Source organism: Larimichthys crocea, chromosome XV (genome assembly GCF_000972845.2).
Source record: "Larimichthys crocea isolate SSNF chromosome XV, L_crocea_2.0, whole genome shotgun sequence".
Classification (NCBI taxonomy): Eukaryota; Metazoa; Chordata; class Actinopteri; family Sciaenidae; genus Larimichthys; species Larimichthys crocea.
The window spans coordinates 22,411,751-22,436,914 of record NC_040025.1 but is presented as its reverse complement, the minus strand read 5'-3'; the positions used below and the strand labels follow the sequence as shown (position 1 = coordinate 22,436,914).

General features: G+C 40.9%; 1 protein-coding gene across 11 annotated transcripts in view; it reads right to left on the bottom strand.

The window, feature by feature from the left end:
- LOC104927908 (membrane-associated guanylate kinase, WW and PDZ domain-containing protein 1) overlaps positions 1 to 25,164 on the bottom strand; it is an 89,131-nt gene that overhangs the window by 31,623 nt on the left and 32,344 nt on the right. For 10 of the 11 annotated variants that reach the window (XM_019267798.2, XM_027288723.1, XM_010742091.3 and 7 more), the window contains exons 3-4: positions 2,833 to 2,952; positions 887 to 1,075 (exon numbers count right to left, since the gene is read on the bottom strand). In XM_019267798.2, the coding sequence (XP_019123343.1) occupies positions 887 to 1,075; positions 2,833 to 2,952 (309 nt within the window). Of the gene's footprint in view, positions 1 to 886; positions 1,076 to 2,832; positions 2,953 to 16,782; positions 17,060 to 25,164 lie in introns of those variants that run through there. The other variant, XM_019267797.2, reaches the window with a different exon arrangement.

Here is a 25,164-nt window from a genome sequence, read left to right as displayed (position 1 = left end):
CTCCCGCCCATTTGTAGTGTACTGAAAGGCCCCAGGAATATGCTAATTCTTCCAGCAGCAGTCTTTTTGCCCCCCCCCCCCCTGTTTTACCTCTCCACCCATAAGCCTCTTTCTCCTAAAGCTAACCCCCCCCCAAATCCCCACTTGTTCCCCATTTCTGGCCCAATGTTCTCCACCACTTCCGTGGGCTTTTCAGGGTTGATCAAATGCTAATTCAACACTCTGGCAGCCTTGCAGGGGGACACAGAGAGGGCATAGATTCACAGCATCAAAAGAGGGGGAGGGGAAACACACCATCTCTTGCACTTAAAAAACAGGATCAAGCTCAAATGAGAGAGAAAAAGGTAGGAGACACTGATGCTCTGATCTCGTCACCTATTTTCCTTTTTAAAGAAGTAATTCACATGCAGCCAATTCTTGTAAGACGTGTTGGGAAATATCAGCCGTGAGAATAATCTAACCCAGATATGTTAACGCTTGATAGACACGTGAGAGGAAATTTAATGACCAAAAGCGAAAAAAAAAAAGTGAAAAAGATACAGGTAGGAAAGGATGTGAGGCCATGATGAATCTCGTGTCATCTACTTCCTGTACCACTGCACCCCTCCTCACAGGCAGGTGGCAGTGTTTGGAGGCTCACAGAAAAGGAATCAGCATCACAAAGACATGATGTAACCGCCAGACACCCAGCACCATACAACAGAGGAGAGGATCATAAACATTCATGATAATCAAACATTATCGCTCTCCTTCTATATTCCTAATCTTGGGAACACACGAACACTCCTAAACAAGCATCCACTCGAGAACAAACGCATGCACAGACAGACACAGAAACTTCAACAAGCAGACAGAGAGTCTGGAGGAGGTGCAGCTACGCCCTCACCTGTAAAACTGTTGTTCATTTCCGTGGCCTGGTCGTCATCGTCGTCGTCAGCAGGCACTACTCGGGCGTTTTGCATGTCATTGTAGGACTTGGTACGCTTTGGGGTGGACTGCTGGGAGCCTGCATCACTGAGAATCACTGTCCCAATGATGGGCTGCCTTGGCGGCTTGGGGGTCCCATAATAGTTACCTAGGCAACAAGAAGGACATTAGCATGCTTGAGAGAGACGCACAGAAGGAGGGAGAAGGAGATGGAGACAGAGAGAGGTAGCCAGGGATAATAAAAAAAAAAAAGCCAGTGGATCTACGAAAGCTCCTAATCTTATGCTGAGAAGAAACAGTGTTAAGCTGGATCACAATGTGACCAGGAATCATGGAAATAAGCAGCTGGTGGGAAAGAAACAAAAAACAGTCCTACTTTGTGTTTGAGGCTGCAGTGATGTATTATTGTCTGGACTCTGGAAGCATGGTGAGCAAAAACAATGGAGCAGCTCACAAAACCAGCTTGATTAAACAGCATTTTCTGACTGACGCTGTTTTGGTCAGCAGTGCAAACAAAGAATTATTATTTATGGCATAATACATATCATGTATCTGTATATTCTTTGTAAATATGAGGGACAGAGGCGTTCTGTTGAATATATATTCCTGAAAACAAAACAAAATGCAATCTCAGCACTAGATGTCACTAAATCTGACACACTGTACCTTTAATGTCGACATTAAAGGAATAGTCTAGTGGGAAAATATGCTTTTTTGCTTTCTTGCAAAGCCGAATGACTTTGGAACCAGTAACCAGTTAGCATAGCTTAACATAAGAGCTGGAAACTCAGATTCACAAATACTTTATGTCTCATTTGTTTGATCTGTAAGAAAACTGTAACAACGTCATTTAACGTGGGGTTACGTGACAGGTTTTCTCCGCAGGTTGCCTTGTTAATTTGCTTTCTCACTGAAAGTTTAAATGAGAAAACCATTTCTAGTTTCATGTCTATCTGTGTGCAGCAGCTGAACAGCTCATTTTAGGATTAAGCCTGGTCGCAGCTGGAAACAGCTAGCATATCTGTCGGAAAAACAAACTAGATATGACGTGTTAAATAATGACCTTTAGAGGTGCTGATAGACAGATTTGTTTAACTTCAGGCAGAGCCAGCCTGTGGTGTTTTTAGTCTATGCTAAGCTAACCACCTTGTGGCTTCATATTTACAGCACAGACATGACATGGTATTGATCTTCTCGTCTAACTCTCAGCAGAAAGCTAATCTTTCCACATGTATTGCTTTAACAGTTGGATGGATGTTGTTGCATGTCATCTCTCTGCTGGCTACTATCAAATGAAAAAAATACTAAACAAAAACAATTACATGGCGTTTACATTACATAAATCAGTTTCTATATACCATTGCATCACATCCATTAAAATGTAGAGTTAGTTATGAATCAATAATCCCGTCCCTCTGGTTGTCTGGACGGCTACAGACTCCTGTGGACAGGTATTTGACATTGTCTGCGTGAAAGGGAGAAACGTGCCAACACACAGCAGACCTGGTGCCAAGCAGATTAATGTTGTAACATTTTCTCCCGGCCGCATGCACACACACACACACACACACACACACACACACCTACACAAACACACAACACCTCGCAAACAAGCACACAATGCACTCACACACAGGTTTGTGTCAGACTTAGCGCTGGACAACACTGCCCTAATCAGAGTGAGAGGGGCAGATGTGGAGTGACCTGCTGTCTCCTGGATGTATCCCCCTCCCATCATGCACAATTTAATCGGAATCAAGTAGTGTGCACGGAGTGCACAGCCTTACAGCCCGAGTTCATGTAGGAAAAAATAAATGTTCTGCTGCTACGCTTGTCGTATCTGTGGAGAATCAGGACACCTGCGCTATCACAAGTGTCATTTATTATCATTATCACCATTCTCACCTTCGTATGTTCCTATTTCCAGTAGTGTGCCACTCTCCTCAAGTTCTAGGAAGTCCTCCACAGACAGGAAGTTGTAATCCACCCCAGGAACCTCTCTGTCTCGAGGTGGGCGGGTCGTACCTAAGGACAAAACAAACAAAGTTTAAGGTTGCTGCCAAAAACCCATTTAAATTCAAGTCATGTCCTTACAGTTGAAGGTGAAGTCATATCTTTCCTCCTGGCACAACATGTTCAAAACACCTCTCTTACCACTACCACACTGAAAGCCTATCATTAGTGTTAAAATGCAGTCAACATCCAAACAGTGAGATGATGACTGGCCATGGCGAATGGTTTCCAAAGCAGTAAATGACAGAGTTCTGAAATCAGGAGGGTGTTATTGTAATTGAGCACAGTGATTGGAAGCTAAAGTGACTGTGAATATTATGTCAGGAAATTAAATCGAGGCTCACATCATGAGCTACGCCCCTGCCTCATGAGACAATGCTGCTTGCTGAGACATAAGATAAAATAAAGGTCACCTTAAGCAATAGTCCTGATGCTCTTATCAATCCATCAGTTTGTTCACGGTGAGTCCAGAATGTAAAATGGACCAACTTAATGGTATTATAGCCGTTTTACTTAAGCTGTTATTGATTGTTAAAGCTGCATTGTCCCTGTTACGACTGCAATGCTGAAAAGCTATGTTTACTGCATTATTAGGTGTTGTTTAACCGGAGTACAATAAAAGCTTTTCTGTCTGAGGCAATATAAACCAGGACAAATTTCTTTGTGTGGTGGCACCAGAGAAAACACAAGGCAGCGAAACTCTGAAAGAGTTTCACATCAGTGGGCTGATAAGACCTCCATCAACCCTTTGGTTTTAAATTCTGTTAAAAGGTCCTCGCTGGTCTTACTGCCCCGAGCCTGATCCCCCCCTCACTGGAGTTGATGATTAGTGGTCTGCTATGTTTTTACTTTGTAGTGGGAACACTTTGTAGGAGGAAGCTGACACCAAACAATGGAGACAGGCACTATTGTGTCTTTGTCTTTACAAAAAGGAGATGACAGGCCAGATGGTTGACGGAAGTTGTAACCCATCTGTGATCAGGACCGGAGTCTATACATGAATATATACCGTATAGATACACACACCCCTCTCAAGTGAGATACAGTCTATTGTAAAACATGTAGCAGAGAAGCATTGTGGGCCAGACACAATGTCTGGTACTGGGTCTCAGTGACGGTAAACAGATTTAATGTTAACACACCTTAATGTAGCACATCAGTACGCTAAGATTTAGTGCAAAACATGAACTTCAGCTGAGGAAGACGGAAATGTCATTAGTGCTGCAGGAATCTGGACATAAACCAAAGTATTGGATTAAAAATACTCCTGAGGGGAGCATAAATATCTGTACCAGCTATACCAACACACACGTCAACCTGCTGGTGGTGTTAGTGATCATCATGGTTTCTACTCTGGAGACCCTGCATATATGCACACCATTTTGTGCTTAAATGTGCCTAAAAAGTAAATTATGAGATATTTCACAGAATAAGTAAAATGTTTGACCTTCTAGCGACACTGTAAGTCATTAGGTTCATCGTCTAGGCACCATGATTGTTCATACAAAATGACAACTGAGTTTGTCCAATTAGATATTTTAATCTGAAGCAAAGTGGTGGACCTGCTGACATTACCATCCCAAGATCCATGCCACGAGCATGGCTGAAGACAAAGAGTAAAAAATATAATAAATTAAATACTTTATCATATCAGAAAATGCAGTTTACCATTCCTCAACCACAAAAACATCACCACTACGTTCTATATACGGACGAGAAAGCTCATGTTTAACACAAGACTCTTGCTGGTTTAAGTGTTTACCCGAGCTTCTCCAATATGCAAGCTCACACTCCATCCCTCAGGGTACATCCAGCCCACAAACACCTGATAATAAGCAAGTCTTTACCGTGCACTGCTCCATCCTACACCTGCACTGCAACACTGATTCTCTTTATCGCTTTTTTTACCTGCCATTTCGTTAAACAATATTAAAGATAAATTGGCAAATTTAGGCAATTTAGTTGACAAGACATACACTGAATCTGAGCAACATAACAAATCCTTCACATGAAGAAAAAACATGATGCATCATCTAACTGTCATCTTACAGCAGCAGCAGCAGCACACAAGCAAAGCGCTGCTTTGTATTCACCTCGGTGGATCAGGATCAGATGAAAGTGAAGTTGTCTGAGAGTTTGAGTCATAGGACTGGGTGGTCCCATGGTGGGAGATGTTTCTGAGGCTCAGTGTGCTCTAATGACGCTGTCTGCTGAGCGGGGAATGGAGGTGTTATTTTAGGCTATTCCCCACAGTGAAGGTCTCTGATAGGATGACTAATTCCAGTGGGCTTATATGACAGAATATTGAAGGCATCATCACAACAAAACTGTTTGTATTTATATGTTGGGGCATAAAACAACTCTATTTATTAGACAATGATTCTGCTACCACTTGACAATTCAACGTCCGCATGAAACAATCTGAGCTTCTGTGTTACGTAACTTGATATTCTGTGTGTACTCTGTGAAATCTTGCATAATTTAAACACAGATTTTCATTACAGTAGGCCACATTACGATGTATTTTATTATTTTACAGCCATGCCCAATTAATGTAGTACCAAAGCCAGGATGCTGAATTGTCCCTAATATGTCTCGACACAGTGGGAACCACAAATCTCACATTTTTCCTGGAAAATCAGTGATAGCAACAAAAAAGAGAAGGCAATTCTTAATATGTCTTGATACAACAATATAACATTTCTCAAATTTAAAAGTGTAATACACTATTATTGGACTAAATAATGTATAATATCTGAGGATCTACAATAATCTTAATTGTAAAACCACATGCTGTTCAGTAGAAACACAAAATTCTTGAGGATTCAAGAGGATGTTTGGGATTAGGATGGAAAAACAAAACAAAACACATTGAACTCTTCAGCTGCTGGTCCACATGCATCTATCAGCAGTCTGATGTTGGACTAGTTCAACAAACCAACGAACCACTAACAAATGATCAAGTCACGATGACTTTATGTGATTAGTTCACATAGTTCACATAGATATGTTCAATGTTAATGTTAACAGTTGCTTCATACGTTAACTGGCTCTTCCACTGCCTGTCGTTTTGTGTCTTGCCCCGAGTTGCTGTCTGTATTTTGTGCCTCCCTCCTTTCTGTCACAGCCCAGTAGCCGGATCATAATGTGATCAAATTAACTGGATTCCAGTTACGTCAAAAAGTTTATTTCACATGATTTTTTCTCAGCCTCTCTAAAAGCAGAACAGTAACTGTTTTATAGAAATATGAAGCTATTTTCTCATCGGACTGGTCACCAGGTGCAATCATTTACATAATAAACATAATTGCAGTTACATAAAAAAAACCCATAAAACCCAATGTCATCTTTTTAGAATAAGAAACTCAAGACGTTGTTAAAGTTTGGGAGATAATTCCTGTTGAATGCCTTCAGCTGGACTCACAAGAGAGAGAGAGAGATAGTGTGAATGCTCTCAGTGTACGACAGCAGCAGTGAGGTCAGGCTCATCTCCTTACTATCTGTGGACAGTGTCTATTTTCTCTGGCGAGAGAAACAATGACTGGGCCATGCTTAGCTCTGACCTCGACTCTGATGAACTAACTTCCACTGACAGTCATCAATGGGCTCCATTCTTTCACTGTGAGAAACCAGCCGGTGTGTGCATGAATGTAAAAATGAAACACAAGCACATTTGGAAATGCCATCACATTTGAAATACCACCAAAGCCAGCAGAGAGTAATCTTTGTTCAGGGACAAGTTGAGTGTTCACTCATCCAGAGAGACTGTAAAAATGCATGGGTGTTCATTATATTCTTTTGAACTATATTGAACTGGTCAGACAACTCGTAGAGAGTTTTCCTCGGTTCGGCTCGGTTACAGAGGGTGGGCACAATGACTGTAAATAAATGCAATTCAACAGAACAACAACACAAACCACCACCCAAAAATAAGCAAAGAGCTGGAGCAATATCTCTCCGCCACTGTTAAGAAAATTAAACATTCTATATTTATTACATGGTTATTGCATTGTATTACATAATTTGCTTCCACTTCTTCCAGTAGACACACATCCCAGGTAAAAGCCTTATAAAGCCAACACCTTACACGTCTAAAAATAATTAATCACACCTGAAATATCTTTTGACTGACTGCACACTGATAGAAAAAAAGTCTGATAGTTCTTTGAACTGTGGGTGAAATGAAGATCTCTGTGTTCTGCTGTCTACTTCATTTTGCTTTTAGAACATCAAATACAGTATGACAGGCCCGGGCCGACTTCTGCAGGCATCAAATATGCTTTTGAAAACCCACTTTTGAACACAGCGTTTCAAATTTAATGGCGTCAGTGAGTATAATTCTTCACTAAAGGCGATGAGACAAGTCTGTCATTGGTTTTAACTGATGGCATCTTAATTCATCACCAACAATGGCTGAAAAGATGCTGCACACTTCCTAAATCCTCGTTTGAGTGACTCAGGACTTTAATACAAAAAATGCACACTCACCTTAGGTGTTTAGCAACATGAGCAGTTTTCAGTTGCTCAGTATTTACAATGGTGTTACAGAAAATTGATTCTGTACATTTTCTAACCATTTACTGTTTACAGAACAGTGACTCATATATATTACTTACATCTACCAATCTAGTGTGTATCATGCATAAATAACACAGCAAATAATACACAGATAGGTGGTTTGATAGGAGTGTGTTTTTATGACAAATAGGGAAGCTTCAGGCACATCTAATGGGACGGTGAAGTCTACACAGGAGTTCCTTCCTCAGTAACCCAGACATACTAATCTTGCCCAGGCTCAAGCTGTCATGGACTCACAGCTGAGAGTGTGTTCACTGCTGGTTAAAGTATTTGTCTTAAATCCGCCAAATGTTAACTCCAGAACTGCTTTTGGTAAAACTTGATAAAAGGAATTTTACAGACTCAGAGAATATTTACTGTGCTCAACTCTTCTGTTCAGCAGTCATGTCATTTGCTGCGACAGTAACGCTTGTATAGTTTTACAGATATCTGAGATTGAGGACTACATTAATCCCTGAATCATCAGCGGTAATAGAACATACTAATATTTGTATTTATTGCATAACAACAATACATTCTGGTTAACCAGCAAACATACTTTGAGGGTCTGTTACACACAAATAGTTCAACAATTTAGCATTTGTTTGTTTTCTTGCTGAGAGTTATATGAAACAATCAGTACCACTCTTATGTCTGTAAATATGAAGGTAAACAAGGGAAACAGCTAGCCTGTCTCTGCCTGAAGTAACAAAATCTGCCTTCCAACCTCTGTAAAGCTCAAACATTAACATGTTATATCACAATCGTTTAATGTGTACAAACCTGAACCACAGCTTCTCATTTTCAGATAAAACAAACAAGATATACACACTAATGTGTTAATTTAGGATTTACATTTGAACAGAGCCGAGCTAACTGTTGCCCCTTGTTTCTAGTCTTAATGCTAAACTTAGCTTACCGTCTCCTGGCTCAATCTTCATGTTTAATGTACAGACATTAAAATTTTATCTTCTCATGTAACTCTTGACGAAGAAAGCTTCAAACTATTCTTTAACAGAATGTTGTATGTTTCACATCTAATGGTAGTATACATAATATAAACCTCAATTACTAATTCATGTTAAATGGTAATGATGAAAGAGAACTGTAAGCTAAAGTAATCAGTGTTGTGATTGATCATTTCAGTACCAGTTTAAACATTATAGCAACCACAGGAATTGAATGTGAAATGACAGTGAACGCTCATAGACAGAACCAAACAGCGAATTCATCAATTGTATTCTAACAGATAACACAACACCAGAGTCATTTCACAAGTGTCACTACCGAAGAAAAATTAGAGGCTTAAAATTAGACTGACATTCTCAAGGATATTTTGGCTTTTGGAAAATAGTTCACACTCTCACTCACTGTGTGCTGCTCCGAAAGTGTTGAAGTTCAAAATAAAACACCTCAGGAGCAGCGAATTGATGTGTGTGAACACTTCTTCTGCTTCCAACATGTGTAACAAAAAACTTTCACCAAAATATCAACAAGACTTAAAGTCTACAGCAGCTCTGTGAGGCTGTACCGGAGTATACCAATGCTTTGTGCTAAATGATAACATGCTGATGTTTAGCAGGTATGTTTACCATGTTAGTTATCTTAGTTTAGTATGTTAGCCTGCTAACATTTGTTAATTAGCACTAAATGCACAATTACAATATATCCTAAAGAGGAAATAAATGTCTGCAACTCATTTCATGACAATCAATCCAATACTTGTTGAAACATCTCACCTAAAACCACAAATATCAACCTCATTAGAAAATCAGGATCACCAATGTCATCATGATTCATCCTGTAAATTCTCTAAAAATATTTGATGGACACATATTCATTGTTCCCGGTCAAGCATCATATATAGAGATAACAATACTACTGCAGTTAAACTGGATTAAGATTCAAGTCATGCAGTGTGTTTTGTAGTAAAATCTGCATCAGTGTTTGATGAAGACAGATCTTTGTCAGCTATTGGCTTTCACAACACAGGACTACACAGATATACAGTATACTGTGAGAAGATTTTGCTCCTGTTTGTACCAGGGCTACAATCTCTTGGACTGGACCCATAATATGCCTCTGAAAAGAAAATATCTTTCTTTTGTCACCCTTTACTTTTTATTGTGTAATGAATAAATATAATCCTCACACCATCCCTCTTGATTCCTCCTTTGTATCTCTGTTTTCCTGCTGTGCACACTTTGTCCCTCACCATTAATTCCTCCTCTTCTTTCTTCTACGAAGAGGTTTAATTTCTCTATTTCTGTCTGCCTTCTTTTGAAAATATTCATAGGTTCTAGTGGGCGGACACAGCAGTAGTTTTTTCTAGGTGTGATGAAGTGTCCACCAAAGCACAGATGTTTCCCACAACATCCAATCAGTATCAATCTCTCTCTTAACAACGACGTCAGTCGGCAGCTCGAGTCCGTCCCCAGAGGGATGAAGAAGGGGGGATAGCGCGGGGCTGTTGTGACAGGGGGCATCTGCCAAATGGTGAAATGGCACAAAAATGGGGAGAGCGGAGGTGGATGAGGGTGAAAAACAATCACATAATGGGGCACGTGAAGACACTCGCACAACCAACAGCTTGTGCTTTATCCCTCATTCCCACCTCTCGCTGTCTGGCAAACAACCACCACACCGACGAAAAGCCAAACATAAACACAGCACCTCTGGCTTATTGTGCGGCACACTCCTCTCCTCACATCTCCACTCTGATCTTGTCTGGGCATCGTGTTATTGAGTGAGCAGCATCTCTTTTGCGCAAGGATGAAGTTAGGTATGTGCATGTGTGTATTTGTGCATGCGAGAGAGAGGGAGAGGTATTGATCTAAGCACTGCTAAAAGGATAAAGGAGACCAAGCAAGCATGTCCTCGCTTCTGTCACGTCATCAACATTGTCTCTACATCTCTTTCACTGCACTGATAACGCTCTCTCTGTACAACACAATACAGTGCTGTAATGAGTAGTCAATTCACTGATTAATATTTACTCGTTTGTGCTTTTTAAGTAATGATTATTTCAACTGTCCATTAATCTAAGAATTATTTTTTCAATCAATTTCTGAAACTATAAAGCCTCAGAAAAACGCCTGTCACAGTTTCCCAATGCCCGATATGATTGAATAAAAGTAGACTAAAAGTAGATTAATCAAAGAAATACTCGCAAGATTAATAGATGATATATCTAAATAATAAGTAGCTGCACCACTAGAACGATCCCTGTTCTGGTGAAGGTATGAGGTCCAAATATCGTTTTTCCTGTTTTTCTGGCCATAATTTTTGGCTGTGTTAGTGCATATGGAACATTTTTTGTACCAAAGCCTCTTGACAAATTTTGGAATTCAAATACATTTTTCTAATAGATCTATAGAACACTGTGGAAAAAAATACCACCCTCTTAAGTCCAAAAAACTGATAAAAAACTTTACAGATTAATATTTTTCAGCTTTTTCCTGCATAAATCTTCAACTTCAGCCGTTGGGCTTTTTATAAAAAGAAGGGGAAATAACTTATTGTTTGTTTTTAAACCAATTCATTTTGGAAGTGGACATTTTTGCCCTTAATGACTTAAGGGGGTAGTACATTAAAATGACACATGAGGGGTAATTAATGATGAAAAGTGATCGTTATTCTGACACCTGTATGGAAAGTTTACAAAGAGAAGTGCTGCATCTCTGCTTACTTTTCACCCTCTACTGCACTCTGCTCTAGATTAAGCTACAGTCTGTATTTGGCATAAAATGTACAGTAAACACACACATGGATGCAGGTACGAACGTCCATGCTGACAGAACCACACAGATACAGAGAAGAAGTGTGTAAACACATATATTGTGTATTCAGAGTGTGGACTATAAATAGCAGGTTGTGGAAGCCAGTTTCTGTCCTCACTGGCGGTTCATAAAAAGCTCCAGAGCAGGGGACATGTGTCCCTGAAGTGGCCTGTTTGAGTGCCTGCTATGACCCACATCCTGTCTCCTAATACTGGGCCACTCACCACTGCTCCCGAACACGCATCATAAACTGCAGGAGCATCCGAGCTGTCCTAAGTCATTAATTACAGACCTTGGAGTTGTAGACCTTGGAGAAATGTTATCACCTTACAGTAGGTACTCTGTGTATTTGAATGATGATGGTCATTTTCATACAAGCTGGATATCTAAATCTGCAATCTAGAGACAAAAAACACACATTTTCAACTCTGTCATGGCAAAAGGTGATTCACATTCATCCACATAAGTACGTCTGAGAGTTTGGATGAGAAGAAGATCGACATCCACTGAAGAGACCAACTTGAAGTGCAGTATAGCAACAAAAAATCTCCCACAGAAAACAGCTAAATGTACTGATAAGACTTTTATCTGTGCACAACAATACTATAATCATTCTGCATCAGTTAGCATTACTACCAGCTGGCTTTCTTCAGCTATATGATGACAGCAATGTCCTGACGCTCAAATCATGACATGAACACAATTTGATTTATCCATGATTACTGGAAAAACTTTTTTTCTAGGGCAACCATGTACAGTGAATAGAAACCATCTTGAAGTCCCTTAATTCACATTAAAGACGTTGCAGGAGTTTGCATTTGCAAATGTTTTTGCATGCTTCTGCGACTGTACACTGTATATGAGCTAGCACTACTGGCAACACATTTAGAGGCCGTTTTATCTGGCTTCAGAGAAAAGCAGATTCTAAGGCCATCTGGCTACTGAATCTTTTAGATTGCACAGGGCTCAACTTTCACTGATTTTGCAGCCAAAGATTCACAATTTCCTTCTTATATTGTTCCACATCATTTGGCATTTTATCACCAAAAAAACGGAGCTTATGTAGATCCACCGAAATGCTGCTACACTGAGAAATCTGCACCAAGGTCAATAAAAAAAAAGAAATTGGATGTATTCCCATTGAAAAACATTGTTTTTTACTGTATACTGTACAAAATAAATCACATTTGCATGAAGCTAAGCCTTTTCTAGTAGGCTGATGCAAGCTCTCTGAGTTTATACGAAGAGGGAAGCTGTTATCTGTGGAGGCTGACTAAATATTTCATTCATGTAGCTGAGTGTATGTTTGCATCGTCTAAAAGTAGCCCAAGCCTGCCAGGGATATCCACATGAAACATCATGTACTGCACATGAGTGGAAGGCTGAAGGATTAAAAATGTGATCTGGTACTAATCGAGATTTTTGAGCTGCAAATGAAAAGATGGATGTTAAAGGTTCTGAGTGCGTCTGAAATTACATTTCATAGGTCTTTAATTTGAATGACACTTTACTTATATGGTGTTGTTTTTAACTCATGTTGGTCCGTCACTTTAGTTCAGACTGAAATATCTCAACTACGGGATGGATCACCATGAAACTTTGACATTCATGGTGTCCAGAAGATGAATCCTCATTACTTTGGTGATCCCTTGACTTTTATTGTAGTGCTCTAGTGTCACAATGAGGTTCATTTGTGGTCTTTAGTGAAATGTCTCAGTGACTTTGGACAGATTATCACAGTAATTAGCTAATGTTAGCATGCTAACACACTAAACTGAAATGACAGACATGCTAAACAGCAGCTAGCAGTTAGCATGCTGACATTAGCTGGTATCACTGCAAAGCTACATGCAAAGCATGGCTGCAGACTCTTATTTATTACAATGTATTTATTATATTTAACACAATTGAGACTGATAATCAACTCCAAGGAACTGCCAATTAAACGAGCACCTAGTTTGCTGGTGAAGTAGCAACAACACACTTTAAATAATTAACTAAAATTAACCTTAACCTGGATTTTATTTCATTCATTAACATGTGTCTGAATCAGTCTGCCGACTGTGTTTCACACTATTGTTTCAGCTGACAGAATATACACACTTGCTGACACTTGATGATGCTAGATTGCTCTTGTAACAATTTGGAGCACGCTCCCGAAGCTGAAAATAAAAATGTGTTCCTAGTGTCAAATTTTTCAAAAAGATTGGTTGTACAGAAGCTGCCAAGTGAAAATGAAGTGTTTGTTTTCTTTTCAAGGGGAGAGAGGCAATAAGTCTCTTTACCTGTACCATCTAACATTATGTATCATTTTAAACTGTCTGAATTTAGCTTTTTTTTCACATTTTATATTTCCATTTGGTATCGTGCAAAGAAACAAAGTGAACATACAGGATGTCAAACTAAGGCTGATCTATGTCTTTGTTGTCTGCTCACTTGATGTCCTGTTCTGACCTCTGGTTCAGTTTGGTTCACTGTTCACCTGGGGCCAAGATAACCATCCACACCCACGTGACCTCTTGTTTGACTGTCTTTTACTGCTCCTCCAGTCACAAACTGTTTATAATTATATCCACATTAAAGACAGCGAAGGAAAAACCGAAAACCACCACAACAACAATCCAGGTGAAAAAAAACGTCCTCCTGTGTATTGACAAAAGGCAGTGGGGATGACGACACTGACATCTGATACTCTAAATCGCCTTCCTGCTGTTGATGGTCTGAGGAGCTTCCACTCAATGTCCAACACAGACATACACACTGTCGTAGACACACACACACACACACACACACACACACACACAGGTTCAGCCAAACATCTGCTGTTTTAACCCCTGCTGGTTGTGAGTGTGAGCATGGCGGGAGAGAAAACACACAAAACCAAGAAACTTCCAGCTGACCTGAGAGTGAGATTAGCCTGATGGTGGGGCTGTAAACTATGAGGGGAAGTAGTTGCTTTTATCTAAATTAAGTCCAAACAATGCTATAACGGTGTCTCAGTAATAAATAAAAACTAAGAAAAAGAAAAAACAAAGATTATATATTTTTTTAATTATAATGCCATAACACAAGAAACCATAGCTACAGTTTTAATCAGGGTGTGTTTCCAGGATAAACACCCGCTCGGTGTCGATGGGGAAGTGTGTATTATGAAAACAGAGGCTTGGAGGTGACGTGAGAAGAAATTACGTACATATCTCAGAGCAGACAGGGCAGGGGAGGGGCAGAGAAAGCCAAAAGTCTCACAGGGAGTTAGCAGGGAATTCTCTTGGGCCTCTAAGCCAATTACCGGAGCAGCATTGATTGAGGCAGCACTTTAAGGCCTCATCTACACAAGTAGTCCCTTAATACACTGGTCAGATGATGGGAGCGTCTCAACCACAAACTATGGATAGATGACCATTTGCATCCATTATCGTGTCAGCTGGACAAATCTCTTTAGGGATGCTAATAAGACTAATGCAGAATATTACAAAATATTTGGTGTGAACGCGGGTTAAACTTAATTTAATTTAGAAGATATGTCACTCCATCTTTATGCTTTAAGGCTAGAAGTCTGCTGCTGCTGTGATGGATAAATATTGGACCTGTTTTCACTCCTGATCAGCTAACCTGGAGAGAAAGGTGAGTATTACGTCCTGAGTGCCGTGGCTGTGTTCAATCAGCACTTCCATCCCCCCTTAAAGCGATTGCTGGCATAATGATTTATGAAGGGGAACAGAGGGAGAATCAATGTAACAGAGGCCCTCAGATTAATGATTAAGCAAATAGCAGCCCCACTCCAGATCCTATCAGGGGCTGAGGTGCTGCTAAGAGCATGCCATGCTGTAGTAAGTTCAATTAGGGTTGGGGCATTCAGCGCCTCCCACAATGAAACATACATGCACACATTCAAACCATCTTCAAAACCCACTATTAAACAGAGCAAGTTCCCAGAAGATTTTCTGTCAAGTATATCTGCAGTGTCACACTGTATGTCAATACTGTTTGGTACCAGCAGAAACGTGTCTGTTGTGAAAAATGTCAAGTACAGAATATTTTACCTTTTTTGATGAGAAATTTCCAGATTTAATTAAAAACTATAGCCATCTTTACACTCTTTCATTTAGTCAAAGTCTTTAAGTTATGGGTGCTTGTGTTTAGACATTATTTAACATTTAAGAACATTGGCAAATTTGTTTAAGGCTGCAACTAGGGACTGTTTTCTATTTCTGCAGGTTATGCTCTCAATGAACTGATTCATCATCATCAATATGAGAAAGCTGTGAAAAATAGATATTACAATTTCCTGAAGTCCAAGATTATGTTTTCAAATGTCTGACCAACAGGACAGATTCCTAAAGAATATTGAGTTTTTGGTAAAAAAATAAATAAAAATAAAATAAAAAGCTGCAGATCATCAAATTTTGAAGAGCTGCCACTAGTTAATATTTGGAGGTTGTGCTTGAAAATGGACAGAAATTAGATTATAAAAATAGTTACAGATTAATTTGTGGTCTTTGGGCTAAGCAATAAATCAAATAATCATTTCAGCTCTATATTTTTTAAATCATTAAAAAATAGGAAATGTTTTATATTTTGTTTATATTTCTCAAAGTAAGGTATCTTCTAGTATGAAATCAGTTCAAACTATATCCAGCCTGAAATTTGTGGAAAAGTGGAACTTTCTTCTATCAAAGCATCTTTTATTTATTTTTTCATAAGCCGAGCAGGTTCCTTGCTGTGATTGTTTGAATAAGGGAATGTTGCAGTTAGCCATTAAAGAAGAGAAGGACAGAGGACAGAGGGGGAGAGAGGCCAGACACACAATACTGCTGCTGCTCAACACAACAGGCCATTCTTTCAGCTCGCGCCACAACACTCCTCCCAGCTGAGTCCCAGCCGCTATTCTCCTGCTGTTCCCCCTGCTCCCTCCCAATCTCTCCCCTTTTAATATGGGGGTGAAGAATGAGGGAGGGGATGGACGGGTTGAGGTGTGGGGGGGGGTGAAAATGAATAGTGGGCAAGCACATATAATCTGAAGCGTCATTAACTGGAAAATCTTGTAAAATTACACAAAAGATGGCATTTTCACCTATTAGAAGCCATGGTTTAGTGGAGAAAATAAATGTGAAATGACGGGGGTGAAAAAGAGGGAAGGGGATTTCATTTAAAGACGAGAGAAGCAGGGGAGGTGACTCAAGGAGGTAAAAATTGAAAAGGAAGATGGAAAAAAAAGGCGAAGAGAGAAGATGTGGCAGGCAAACATGCACACACATACACATCTGCCATCATCACAGACACATGAAACAACACATCACAGCACATCAATATCATACCACAAAATCTGCATAGGCACTGATTCCCACAGACTCTCCAAAAAAAAAAAAAAAAAAGAAAATCCACCTGCCTCCGTATTTCTGCCTCTGTGTGTATCTGCTTAGTCTCTCCACCCACATCCCTTCCAATCTAATCCCGGAAGCCAGGGCATCATTCCCAGGAGAAGAAGTAAATGTCACAGAATTACCTTTACACCGCCACTGCTGCTGCTGCTTTCCTCTCCGCACGTTATTCCATAGATGTATTCAAAAAGATAAATCCAAGCAGGCTGGATTCTGCTCTCCCTCTTCCAACCAAACCATCCATGTATCATCCAGTTGTCTGTGAGCGAGTGCTAGCTCCCAGCTTGTGAGCTCATTCAGGCAGGCAGCTAGTAGGCAGCTGCCGTTTTTCTTCAAAGCTCCACAAGCAGAGCAAATTAGAGGTCCAGCCCAGCTTAGAGGCTAAGCCATTGTGAGCTATTCACACTCCAGTTCCTGCCTGAGGCCAATGGCTGTAGCCCCCTGCATACTCCCGCCCACTGCCTTCCTCCCTCCCTCTCGCTCTCCCTCTCTCTCCTCTGTCTTTCTCTTTCCCCCCTCATCTCCTTCTCCTGCTATCTTAGCCATAAATATAGACTCTTGACATTACCTAACACATGGTCCCTCCTGATAAACAGCCAGCTTCAGGCAGGTCTCGTGACTGAGAAAACCTCTGCAGGGTTGAATGCTGGTTTGAGGAATGGTGTAGAGGGCAGCAGGACAAGGATTAGGGTAAGGATGAAGATGGGAGGGAGGTACTTTATCATATACTGTAAAAGATGCTCCTGCTGTTGCCAGCTTGGCCAAATATAAATGTGTAAAATGATGACCAAGGTTTCTGGTCTTAGATGAGGGATTGCAGAGTTGGTTGCAGGTTGGTTTTGTTTACTACGCTTTGACTGGAGTACAGAGCCTGGTCTTGATTAGGACCATGGGAGATTAAGAGTGCAATGGCAAACCAAAGGAAAGCTTGTACCTGGCAATGCAGGCCTGTACCTGCACGGACATGGACTGCTGCCCAGGTAACCTGACCACAAAACCCAGGAGTTGCCCTGAGGGAAGAGGACTGCAGCTTTCTGTTTGGATTCACATGGTCAAATCATAGTCAGATGTCCTCATTTTACTACAGCTGAAAGGTAGAAAATAGCAGCTTTACTGGCCGTCCTAAAGTCAATCAACAAACAGTGTTGAATTTAGTCACTTTATGTAACTGTTCCAAATTTATCTAATAGGAAATCAAGCTTATCAGACATTATATATCAGACATTGTTTGATGTGTCAACGTGCTGCATGAGTATTTACAGTAACCCTAACTGCTAAGACTACTTAGGTTAGCAATAGCAGTGAGACTCTAAGAAGAATATTTTGTTACTCGGGTTAGCCTACTCCATTTCGGTTCGACAAGGTTGTACATGTTTTTGTTGGATTAACATAAAGCGAAGCTCCGTTTGTCAACAAAACATCCTTCTGCACAGTTTTGCAATATCAAGTCGGGGAAGACTCCATATATCAACGATCCATATATTAGGGCAGGATTGGTAGATCTGTAAAATAGGGATATTGTCTGTTAACTGATAATTGATCAACCAACACAGGATGACACTGCAGTATTTTTTTCTTTCGTATTTACACTCTGGCTGAGAAGAAAAGCACTCTCATGTATTAAACCACAGCCCGCAGATAAGCCTAATGACGAGGAAACAGCTAGTCTGAGTCTGTCTAAAGGTAAAAGTCTTCCTTCCAGCACCTTTAAAGCTCACTAACTATTGTTTAATCTGTACAAAAGCTGCAGAGAAAAGTTGATGATCTCAAACAGTTGAATAGCTATCGATTAGCTAAGCTAACAGCTAACTGCTTGCTTGTTGCAGCTTCATATTTAGTGTACAGACATGAGAGTGGTATCGATCTAACTCTATCTTTAATGGCAAGACAGCAACTAAGTTTGTTTACCAGAATGTCAAACTATTCCTTCAGGGATTACCTCCATTGATAAAATGGCAGTGATGTGTTGGGTGAATGACTAGAAATGTTAGATATGTGATTTGTGATGTGGAAAATGGCCAAACACTTTTAAGCTATTCTGATAACCACCTATTCAAACAAAGTGAAGAAAAACTTGAATTACCTTCACCTTCACTACATGAAACAAACCTGCAAATCCTGAAGTAGATTGGTAGGTTTGTTGAAGCAATGATGGAGCATTATTTGTGTCACTCAAATATGAGATGATAAGAATGTGTAAATAGAGAGGAGTAAATATGAAAGACAGCGGATACTGTAAGCACCCACATGAAGACAAAGTTCAGGAAAGGAAGTTATCCGATTTTAGATCAATCTGGCGTCATCGCACTCACTGCTTGGAGGCATCGGAGCTCACAAACACTTAGGCGATACAGTATGTGGGCTAGATGGCCGCCACAGTGGATCCACATCCAAGCCATCACAAGACACTCACACACAGAAGAGTCTGGTAGACGATGACATGATCATAACAGAGAATCTTTGTGCAGTCAGTGAATTAACGCTTAATTAAATTTCCTTGACCTCAAAGACGAGGTTATGATCATCACACTCCACACTGACAACAACACAAATAGATCCTCTAGCTAAGCTGTCTGAAATATAAACACTAACGTGAAAAGAGAATTCACCTACACCTGCTTGAATCAACATTCAGGAGTGGACAGGAATCCCAGTTTGGAGTTTGAAGTATCACTTTGGTCGGAGCCGGGCAGGGACTGCAGTCCTCCTCAAGCTATACAGAGGGAACTACATGAAGCAGTTTTGTAAGATAGTGGCTCATTAGTCAGAGACTGATCACTTTAAACCAACCTAAAGTGACTCCGGGGTGATCCTGTCAACAATCTTCAAATCTTTACTTCACAAGATCAAAGAACGACTGTCTTACATCGAGCTTGGCAAGGAGGCATGAATAAGGATTTTGAATAACAATTACTAACATTAGTGCGAGCTACACTTTACCTAGTTCCTCATCAGGATTAATTTAGCTCATGTAAGACCCGGACTCACGGTACAGTTTGTTCTAAACTCCAGGTGCAGAATCAGAGGTTGTATGTTTTTTTTGTTTTTTTTCTTTTGGATAATGTACCACAAGATGTGTTTGAAATGGGCCTTGAAGAGACTGTCAATAACAAAAACAACATCGCAGCCTCCACTGCCACCTTCCACCCACTTGTCAATCACACTAACAGTAAAACAAGGAAGGAAGATCTGCAGTCCTTTCAGCCTGCATGTGATTTATTTTAATGGTGACAAATGATGCCTGTTTGTGACTGTAACTAAATACGGCAATGAATACACCAACACATGCATTAAACATAAACCTCACACACATAAAGTCCATGTAAACACACCCACACACACACACACACAGTGTGCACCTGTCTTCATACATCATTACTATGCAAAAACACATATTTGCCCAGCTTCCTCAATGAGCTTGGAAGCCATCGTTTTTCCGTCCCCTCGCCGTTTCCAGAGCGAATCGTGTGTTAACACAGCAGATATTTGGTCACATGAACAAAATATGAACCGTGCGTATGTGAAAAGCAGGCAAACAGAAGCTGGGGCCCACTCATCCGTTACAAGAATGAATGGCCATCATTAGCATGAGGCTCCTCGGCAGCACCCTGCAATGCAGCGACACACACAATGGCGAGTGCCACGCTTCCCCCTGCCGTTCCCCCCAGAGAAGCCCTTTTGTTTAAGCAGCATCTGGACCTGACCTCCATGCATTCGAGGCTGCTGACCCCCCCCCTCTCTCTCTGCTCCCTCTCAGCTTCTCATCTCTTCTCCTCTCTGCTCTCCTATCCTAACCTCCTCTTCAAAACCTGCTCTGCCACTACAGAAACCCCCCTCCTCCTCCTCCTCCTCCTCCTCCTCCTCCTCATCCACCTCCTCCTCCTTCATTTCTCCTCTCCTTTCCTATACCCTGTCCGTTCACACACAGATACCCCCTTCTCCCTCCCTCTTTTAGATGAGGAGAACAGCCATCTCTTGCTTCTTGAAAAGAAGGTCTGTGTACTAGTGGGCCTTACACAAAGCCTGCAGGGTGAATTAGAAAACCAAAGAGGAAAAAGCACCAGAGCTACTGGCCATCTGTCCCTCTGAGTTGGACGTGCCTACTCCAAGTGTGCCTGCCCCCCCTCTTTCCCCTCACATAATTCCCACCCCTACCCCCACCTTCCCTGATTCCCTTAGCCTATATACACAGCATCAACCACACACACACACACACACACACACACACACATACACACATACACACACTCTCTGCCATGCATACATCACAGGCATCGGATGGCGGATGGCGGTAGGAGAGTGGAAAAAAAAGAAGAAGGAGAGAATGAGGAGAGAATAAGGAGCTGACACTTGCCTGGATGCAGAACGAGCCCCGGAGCCAGCAAATCAAGCCGTAATCCTCTTTCTTTATGTGAGCAGCAAACAGAGAAATTTGTCTCCAACAATGATTTCCCCGAGATCGGCAGTGGAGTGGAAAACAAGGAAGCAAGGGAGTGAAGGACAGTGAGGAGGGGAGGGAGAAAGAGCGAGAGAGAGAGAGAGAGGGATAGAGAGAGAGAGAGGGGGGAGGCGATGGAGGGTGAGAGCAGCAGAGGCAGGGAGACGGTGGGAGCAGCTAGAGTGTGACAGAGAGATACAGAGGAAGGCAGCAGCCACCGCCGAGCCACAGGGACGCTGACACTCACTGGAGGATTTGAAGTGAAGAGAGGAAGACGACAGAGAAGTGAGAGAGAGAGGGAGAGGGTGAGGGAGGAAGGGAGAGAGAGGGAGATCAGGTGGGGGAGGGAGGGAGGGAGGATCGGTTCACTCTGTGGCTCAAACGCTGGGATAACGCAGAGATAACCCTCATCCCCAAGCAGCAGCTGTAGATGTGAGAGGGAGATGAATCCCACGAGAGAGCGACTTCTCTATCAATTGTGACATTTGCTGCACATGATAACAATGGCCATCTGTAGCAGCAGGGCTATGAAGGAGAGTGGAGGAGGATTGGTTGACAGAGGCAGGAGAGGGGGAGGTTGTGTTCTTCCTATAAACACACATGCCCAAAAGAGAGAGAGAGAAAAAAAGAAAAACACCTCGGCCAGTGGTGGAGGGGAAAGGCACCTGTTCGAGTCAAGCACGGGTAGAGGGAGCAACACATGTGCTCAGGAGAAGGGGGGAGGAGACATGAGAGACACTGAGACAAAGGAAACAGAGGGCCGAGAAGTGTGGCTTTTATTTGACTGCTTTTGTCATTCTGCTTTGTCATGCCAAGGAAATATTTGCATGTGTGTGTGTGTGATAGAGAGAGACAATAAACAGGAGGTGGGAGCGATAGTAGGTCACCAAGCAAAGCAGAGAGGGAGGGACAGAAAGAAAGAAAGAAAGAAAGAAAGAAAGAAAGAAAGAAAGAGAGCGAGAGAGAGGAGGGGTAAACACTACAAACATTTCAGTGTTAGACTGACCAGCACTGCTGTGTTGTGGCCAATTTCTTAGTCATTATGAGCCATAAAATACATGAAGTATGCCTCATTAATTAAAAGTGATAGTACATGTTTTTCTTATCACAAACAAATCCCTTAAACCAACAAAGATTCTACTTAGTAAGTATTGTGTGTGTGTGAGAGTGTAGCCAAAGCCTTATATATCTTATTCCTTTGTGCCATAAACCTGCAACACATCGGTGAGCCACACACTGTTTCACCGGATGACTTGTTCCTTTATCAGCAGGAATGTGGGCAGTGTAATTTATTTAAAGTCAATCCTACATACGCCACGCTGCTGCTGTAAATACTCACTAGTGCACCAAATTCATGTCTGAAAATAGTCCAGAACAAACACTATTAACTCCTGAGTTTTCAGGAGTTTACATTCATGGCCTGTTTAGATTTAGTAAGAACAAACAGGGCTTAGGGCCACAGGGTAGAGAAGTCAGAGAGTACCGAGAGACAGACTAACATATTGTTAGTTTAGGTCTTTTTCCCGGATTTGTGGATAAGACAAAAAGTAACACCAACCTGATCCTTTAATGATTTATCACTACAGAGTGGTCAGAGTCCATTCTGTGTCCATTCCCCATGAAATGACTCATTTCACTGCCAGAGTTTGATCCGGTCAATCCAATAACATTTAAGTTAACAGAGGGCTCAACCACAAGTTAACGGCTTGGCCATGCTCGGACCCCACAATGAAGAAGATCTGTGTAACTTTATGCCCTAACATTTGGTTTCACATGCAAGCAAAAAGCTTCCATAAGAATGAACTGAGCCCTACCTCAGCGCTGTATCCAGCTCTGCTTAATGCATCCATGATGACTGCGTGTCTAAGCAATAAACTATCTCATGCTTCAAATAAAATGTACGGTTTTATAATGTTTCTTCAGACATGCCCAATCTGAGCTCTGATTTGTTCAGCTGTCAAAACACAGTAGGCAGGATTTCAAATGGTCTACACATTATACATGTTTACTTTTGTTTGATAGGAAGCTACAAAAGTCCTGTATTCAAAGTTTTGCAGGAGTAAAGGTATCAGAAGAACTTATTATTACAGGACGGTTTCCTGTCATTGTTATTTTATTATATTATTGTATCATTATTAGGTTCATGTGCAGATAATTTTAACTACTTTAACTGTTGGGTAGTTGGACATTATTATAAGAAAATACAAAAGGTGACCATATATTTAGTATCTAACATCTGTAAAATAAGTATAGCTGCTGAATTAATGTAGTGGAGTAAAAAGTACAATATTTATTTTTAGGAATGATGTTTTTGCTCTACTGGTTCCCTTATCTAAAAGTCACCGGGTTATTTTAAATAGATTTTTTGGTTAGGTGCCTGAAATGAGGTATAAAATATGGATTTTGAATGTTTTTTCCTGTCTTTAAAAAGGCTAGTTAGTACAACTGGTTAAATTCAACTACGGAGGTTGTAGAGGACATTAAACGTCATCACACCGAACACTTAATGGTTATAGCTTAACTTTTTACTTCTGGCAATCGCACTTTTAAAAAAATCATAAAAGTGGTTTATAACCTCCAGGTTGGCCTACAAAAATTTGCTGCATCATCTCTACAACACTTTCTACCTGTAAAACTATAAACATTCCCATCGGCCTCAACTGCAAGTGATAGCACGCAAACACACTGAGCTAAGTTGAACAACAGCATGTTAACATTTAGCTCCAAGCATCGTTGTGCCTACGTACGGCCTCACAGAGCTGCAAGCACTGCTGCAAACTCTTCATTTTGTTCATGGTGAAACAGCTGCAGTACTGTTGAGTTTAACCACCAAAAGATATTTTAGCTATGAACCCTTTCTCTGCATATTTGGACATTTGTCAGTACTTTCTTGTAAATGAAACCATTGAAAAGGAGAACACACATCATTAAACCTTTAACAAAGCAGAGTGAAGACTGGCAATGAGGCTCTTTTCTGTGAGGATGATCAGACCGAACAGTCAAATAAAACTGAATGAAAATGACTCCTGAGCTACACATTGTTCCTCCTTTGTATAATATAATCTCACTCCTCGCTGACCAAAAGGTTACTGCCCTAATTCAACTCCAGCTTGTCTTCAGTTCAGTAACCTCATTCACTGGAAACAGAGCTGAAACTGAAACTATTGGTGCTGCCTCAGATTTTCCTGTTGTTGTTAAAAACAACTCATAGGGGTTTCACATAATGTCTAAATCAGCACCTCGTACAGTACGTGACTCCAAACCTTGTTGGCTTATGACCCCTTAAAAATAATTAACCAGCCTCCTTACAGGCTCTGTAAGCAGAAATGTTTTCTTCTTGGATTAGTCTTATGTGAATGACTTCTGGAGGCATGACGAGGTGAATTTATCAGGTATTTCACTTAATTTAGAGATTTTTTTTTAGAGATCCCTAAAAAATATCTAGTGACCTTCTCAGACTTACAATATGTCTTATAACCTATTTTACATTTTTATTTAGTCTATGTGTTTTAATGCTATTTTAATGTTTAATGTCTGCCCTCTGAGGCATTGCCATCATCCTGTGAGAGCCCAACATGTTCATCGCATAATCAGGCAGGAATCTATTTTCAATATATCAGAACATCATAATCCCAGGCAGGGCACCGGGGGAGGCTCAGAGAGGCGGATTTACCGGTCACATGGCTGAGCGCCAAAGGAGGACAGACAGTCAGAGATAGAGAGGTAGAGAGCAGAGAACAAGAGAGACAGAAAGAGAGGAAAACATATATTCATCATGTTTAGAAGCCACATTTTATTAGGGAGCACTTCAATGAAAATGCATGCAAACAAACACACACAGCCAAGTCCACGGACACAGAAGGAAGTGGTGTTTGATGGGATTGATGATCTCGTTCTTAGTTGATTAAATCACGTCTATGCATATCTGTGATAAAACAATTCATCAGGGGGGGAAACACACACACACACACACACACACACACACACACACATAAAATAAATACTCTCTCTCTTACTAATCGCTTCCCTGGTAGATTCACTGTGTTGTTTTGTTGAAACACTTTACGCC